General features: G+C 42.1%; 1 protein-coding gene across 1 annotated transcript; it reads left to right on the forward strand.

Annotated features, from left to right (window-relative positions):
- Positions 1-1,873: 1,873 nt before the first annotated feature.
- On the forward strand, positions 1,874-6,214 carry adcyap1a (adenylate cyclase activating polypeptide 1a). The gene is made up of 6 exons (XM_061094010.1): positions 1,874-1,971; positions 2,489-2,623; positions 3,131-3,235; positions 3,968-4,102; positions 4,616-4,736; positions 6,154-6,214. The coding sequence occupies exons 1-6, from the start codon at positions 1,874-1,876 to the stop codon at positions 6,160-6,162; spliced, it is 603 nt and encodes a 200-aa protein (XP_060949993.1). The 3' UTR covers positions 6,163-6,214.
- Positions 6,215-6,607: the final 393 nt, after the last annotated feature.

Consider the following 6,607-nt stretch of genomic DNA (forward strand, 5'->3'; position numbering starts at 1 on the left):
TCCACCAGGTGAGTCAGGTTCTAACTGTGTCAATGTCTTAAGCATCTGTGACTGAGTCCGACCTCTGGGACGCTGTGTGTGAACAGGAAGGACGTGTGGACTGAATGTATTCTGATGTCTGAAGCCACATGCATTAAAGAGAGAGATCTTTTCTATGGGAGAAGTCACATTTCAGCACTGGACAGCTCCACCCGACTAACTTATCAGGTTTCAGCACTTTCCAATAAAACCCTTGTGTCCGTGTGCGATCAGATCAATAGCTGTTGTAAGGGCTGAGGACATTTCTTCCTCAGCTGTAATAAAGCGATGGATTACTCAGCGTTATGACAAACACTTGCAGTTTTCCACAGAACAGAGGTGGTTTATTACTGAGACGACAGCAGGAAGTCCATTCAGGGAAAAGAGGATCAAAACATCCGCATCTGAATGTTCATGAAACCAAATTATTCAGAGAGATGACTCAGGTTCAGGTTGTGCAGCGGACTGTGACCTCTGACCTTAGTGGAGTGGACCGGTGGGGGGGGGCCTCCACAACACAATTATGTAGTGTCTTGTGTGTGTGTGTGTGGTCCGGGTATAAGTCATGTTGTGGGGACCTAAATCTGTTACACAGTCACAGTATAGGGATAAAAGACAAGTACCTTTAACATAAATCACAACAATTTAAGGTTAGGTTATATATTGGTTATGGTTAAGTTTAGTTTAGTTTAGTTTAGTTTAGTTTAGTTTAGTTTAGTTCAAGGTTAAGGTTAAGGTTAGGTTACAGTTAAGGTTTTGTTTAGGATTGCAGTTGGGTTTGGGTTAGGGTTAGGTTAGGGTCAGGTTTAGGTTTGTCTAGGTTTAAGTTAATGGTTTGGTTAAGTTTAGGTGAGGTGTAGGTTAAGGCTATCAGTTCAGTATAGGTTGTGGATTTCAGTTGGGTTTAGTGTAAGGTTAGGTTTGGACAAAGTAGTAACTATGGTTAAAGTTAGAGTAAGAACTCAATGTAAGTCAAAGTCCCCTGAAGTCATGGAGACACGACTTTGTGTGAAGTGTGCGTGTGTAGGGGGGGGGGTCCCTCCCATCCCATCAGGCCACGTGATCCTATCTATTGCGTGACGTCAGACCTCATCAATTCACTGTAGAATTAATCATAATGTTTGAATCGCCAACACCCACTCTTTTTTTATGACTTGTCTCTGGGTCTTTCATTGACGCGGAGAGAGGATGCTCTCCAATGGGTGCGGGTGTTTCGATGGGTGTGTGTGTGTGTGTGTGTGTGTGTGTGGGGGGGGGGGTGATGACGCAGCCTCCCCCTTCCCCTCTCCACCCCGACTCCCACCCTCCCCTTACCTACGTGACAAGTGAAAAAGGCCTGCCTGCTCAGATTCATGAATAGAAAACCAAGGGGGAGTTAAGTTCACAGGACGCAGGGAAGTTCTCCGCAGACAAATGTTCGGCGGCGCTGATCTCCATCTCAGAGAAGCTGTGCGTAAAACCCCCCGAGAAGTCAGCTGCGGGCGCACGGAGCGCTGCTGCACCCCCCGCTAACAAGAGACCGGACAGGCGCTTCATCGAGGGAACAGAGGAAGAGGAGGGGAAGAGGAGACAGAGAGAGAGAGAGAGAGAGGCTGAGAGAGAGATCCTATCTCACTCACCCCAGTTGAGGTCTTCAGCGGATCGCTCAGCGGATCGCCACTGGTAAGAGGAGGCACTTTTTACGCTGCGTAAAAGCGCGGAGCGTGTGAGGAGGAACTCAGGTGTGGCTGTTTTTTTTTTTGCTTAGAAACTCATGGGTGTGATGTTAAAGTTATTTAATATCGCCTCATGTTTCTTCTTATGGACGGTTATTACTATACACTCACTCACTGTGTCTTTCTCTTACAGCAGGACAATGTCTAGCAAAGCGACTCTAGCCTTACTCATCTATGGAATCATAATGCACTACAGCGTCAACTGCTCACCTGTGGGGCTTAGCTTCCCCACTGTTAGGTACGTACTCCATCACTTCATCCCTAAGGTCTTCAGGTGGTCATTCCTCTTTTCTTCTTGTTGCATGCATAGGGAGGGAACCGCAGGATTGGACACTGCAGCAGCTGCAGGGGGCACAGGGCAAAGACAATATCTGACTCACTCCTTTATTGGATTACTGGATAACAGCGTATGACAGACAATCCATAGGGCTGCTCACAGAAAAATAATTGCGAAAGAAACATCCACCAGGGAGCGGCTCTAATGTCATTTAGGGGAATTAGGCAGTGGAGTACAGTGGCTCAATCTGTCCTGGAGCCTCTGAACCAATTTATGTGATTAGATAATTAATAGGAAACGTTTTGTTGAGGAAAAGTAGGATTTATTTGAAAGAAAATCTATTTTATAAAGGATATTGCCTTTCAACTATGGTAACAAGTAGCTTAAAATGAAGTATAGAGAATAAGTGTAAAGATTTCAGGGGATTTAGCTGTGTTGTACGTGTCTCTTTTTAAAGCTTTGTTTTTATTTTATCTAGACTTGACAGTGAGGTTTATGATGAGGATGGAAATTCTTTACCGTCCCTGGATTATGACAGAGACCAAATGGATGTGAGAAACCCTCCGTCTGTCGATGGCGACGTCTACACTTTGTATTACCCTCCAGACAAAAGGTGAATATATATTTATCATCCCTCTGTTTGTTTTTTTAAACCCCCAACCTTTTTTCGCGTTGGAAACCTTCCATGTTTGAACATCTCATTGCTGTAGTCCTATTTCTGTCCATGTTGTGTGTTTGTGTGTGAGTCAGTGTCTAATTCTGAAGTTTTTTTAATTTTAAACTGACCTGAGGAAAAACATAATTTCTTTTAAAAAGTATAAAAATAACCTAATGGACATTTCTTTATTGCTAGAAAATAGCCAATTGGAAATTCTGCCTTAAGTAGGGGATTTATCAGATTTAAAAAAGGTATAAAGAAGCAAATACAATCATCTAAATACTTCTTCTAAATTTTGAATATGTCTTTAATGAATAAAGTGCAGTTTAAGACCAGATATTACAATTGACATGTTGAGATATAGACATATTTATTCTGCAGTGCAGCTACTTGACATTGTTGCCTCTATAAATGCCCTGGGTGTGTGGTGATTTCACTTTGTGGCTATATCTATTATCCCAGAACGGAAAGGCACGCAGACGGCATGTTTAATAAAGCCTACAGGAAAGCGCTGGGTCAGATATCAGCAAGGAAATATCTGCAATCTCAGATGGCAAAACGTGTAGGGTAAGAGCATCTTCTTGGTTGTCACCTCTTCTTTTCAATGTGATGTGTTCCTGTGTGTGTGTGTGTGTGTTCTTTGTCTCCTTTGACGGATCCTTTAAATAGCCTCAATCCACGCTGTTATACGTGTGTGCTGTATACATGTCTGTGATCCCATTTTTTCTCCCATGCTGCTAAAAAAACTGCCTCTGGATCAGCTATATTAAAGGAGGGTGGGTGCAAATGGGCACTTGATTGATTTGGAAGTGTCACTATCTGAGCTGTGTCATTAAGGCACAGGGGGGGGGGGGGGGGGGGGATTAACCCATGCATTAAATCATGCAGGCTTGAATTTATTTCCATATGAATAATTGATTGCCTTGAGTCCCAGTGGTTGCTGATGGAAGGGGAGGCATGCACTTACTCCAGTCTTATGAGCAGGCCTTATCGGATATTATTGGAGAGATGTGCCAAATCGCCCTGGGATGGGCTAGAAGTTAAACAAACGGAGGATGTGACACCAAAATAAAGGAAAACGGATTTGCAGGCACATCAGTCCTGCAGGCGGAATTTTTCCGACCAAAATAAATCTCATTATCTCATTATTCCCCCGCCCTTTAAGATCCTAATTCCAGCATCCAGACTCCTAAGCCCCACAAGCAGAGGTCACTTGGTGATTGCGCAGTCGCATGTGTGTTTGTGTGTGTGTGTGTGTGTGTGTGTGATGCTGAAAAACCTCCCTCTTGTCTCTGGCAGCGGGGGGAAAGCGCTGGAGGACAGCTCAGAGCCCCTGTCCAAGCGACACTCAGACGGGATCTTCACAGACAGCTACAGCCGCTACCGAAAGCAAATGGCAGTGAAGAAATACCTGGCGGCCGTCCTGGGGAAAAGGTATAGACAGAAAATTAGAAACAAAGGACGCCGGCTGGCATATTTGTAGCATCCTCCCCTCCTGACTTATACCAGAAAAAAAACCCTAAGTGTGTGCAGCCCCAGATGAAGTCATTCTGACATCTGAACAATCAGTGGATCGCTTTTATGTTCTTAAACATGTATTTATGTATGAAGTAAGCCATTAAAATGAATATTTTGATAATAATATTGTTTTTATTTTGTACTTAAAGCACTTGAGGACACATTTATCGACTTTGTGGACCAATTTTTGTTCGTTATGAGAAAAAAAAATAGCCTCTATTTATGTATTCATTGATTTATTTTTCTTAGACCTATTGATTGAGGGGAGACAGTTGTTCTCGTGACGATTCACTCCAACAGCCCTGTCTTTTAAACATGTCAGTGCTAAGATAAGAGATTGTGAGGAAAATAAATTGTTTAAAAGACAATCAATGTATTGAATGCTGCTTTTTGTGACATTAAGAGTTTAGTTGTCTTTATTCACAACAGCCTTGAAGACATAGGTTTTCACCGTATCCTACAAGACATAGACTTTGACGCCCTCCCGGACGGGGATGAGTTTGAGGCTTTTTTGGGGGACTGGCTGAAACAGTTCTCCCCCGAATTTCCGGTGAGTGTCAGGCTCTTTCCCGAGGCCGTGTCCTTGCAGGGGGGCGTCTCTCACGTCCCTCGCTTTTTTTTCTCTCACCCTTAACTCTGAACCTTGTGATCTTGCTCCAAACACTAAAATCCAACTCTTCTTCCACCTCATTCGTGCTCCTGTCTCTCTCAAGTCTGTCAGATTTCACCTTTAATCCCGCCTGTATAGCCACCGCAGCGTACAGGCTGAACGTGGAGAGGCTTTGACTGATATGTTATACATATCACCGCTGATTGATATGAAAGGAAGAGATCTGTCCGCATCCTGTCACTGGATGGAAGGATGGTTAACGATAACTATTTGATCAGATCTGGTTTAAACCAGACGTGAGCCCTGCTGGCTTTCAAAGTGCCAGTTTTATAAGTCAAGATAGGAAAGAAAAAAAAAAATCTGAGATGAGAACCAGAGTACTTTTGAGGTTTTTCTTGTCCGTTTCTTCCGCAGTGTTTACAGAGTGAACTTTCACCTTTGACTCGTGTAAAGTGCCAATCTTGTGTTTCTCTCAACCGTGTGTTTGGAGCCTCTTACTCTGCTGAAGGTTTCCTCATGTCTCTCTGCCCATATAATAAGTATCACTGCATTTAAAGCACCACCAGGCAAATTATAAAAAAGGCATAAAAAAAAAAAAAAAAATACACAAAAAGAAATGATACTTGTTACATGGCGACTAAACCATCGATTTGTTTCTTTGTGAGAGACACATGAGGCAGTTTGGACTTTTGTGTTTGAACCTTCTGGGTCTATTGTGCTTCCCTTTTCTGTCATGTGAACCAATGTAAAAAACTACAATAGAATGCATGATTAAAGTAATTGCACTAGCCACTGCATCTCTGCAGACGACTCCAACTAGATGGTTTTGCTTTCTGACTACTGCAAACATATATATATATACATTATTTACCTGTCATCTCTCTCGGTGTAATTTTTGTGTTCTGTTCTCCTCACTGAAGCTTGTCGTCAGTTGAAGAATTACCCTGAATGTCCATATCCTCTGTTACTGAACCATCTGGTAGCCCACTGTTTAATTGTACATGAAGAAAAACTGCAATTAAAGTAGTTTACCCCTCGTCTTAATCATCACGATTCATATGACAATTGAAATGAGGGAATTGAAAGTATAAGCTTCAAGTAGAGAGGAATAAATCACAGATAGAGAGACATTGAGAGAAATAAAATAAAGGAACAAGAACATGAGGCAAGGTTCATAAATGACTGAAACTCACCAGTAGTATTCACACTTCCTCCCAGTTCCTACATACATCAGGTACAATTTTGCATAAAAAAACAAAAACGAGAGTTGATCTTTAGTTTTCGAAGAGCAGGGTAAAAAGTTATTTGATTTGTGTTTATTGTATAAATCTTTCTTTGATTTTGCATTCTCCTCTAGGCTTTGTGACGCAGGAAGCAGTTTGCGGCTGTGGTGCCTTGCATCGACTTTAAAAATCGCCATGAATCACAGGTGGCTATTTAGTGGCCCTACAATGCTGCACATCATCAGCTCACATTTCACCCTTTCTGTTGTTGTTTTTGTGTTGCACAGACGTTTGCTAGGCTCCTTTAGCGTCATCCAGCTTAGACGTCAAGCGTTCTTGCTTGCTTTCTTTGACTCTTTGTTTTTAGAGCACTTGATTGGATTTTTTGTGAAACAGAGGAAAGGATCAGTTCCCCCCTCTCCATAAAACATACATGTATGATAATGAAAGCGCCAACAGCCTTACTAAAATGAAATTATCTTCAAAGATATATATATATATATATATATATATTTATTGTGTAGAAAGTGAATATTAGATTACTACTTCAAATGGCGATCTGCAAAGGTCAAGTCAATAAATGTTCAA

This window comes from Limanda limanda, chromosome 20, assembly GCF_963576545.1.
Source record: "Limanda limanda chromosome 20, fLimLim1.1, whole genome shotgun sequence".
Lineage (NCBI taxonomy): Eukaryota > Metazoa > Chordata > Actinopteri > Pleuronectiformes > Pleuronectidae > Limanda > Limanda limanda.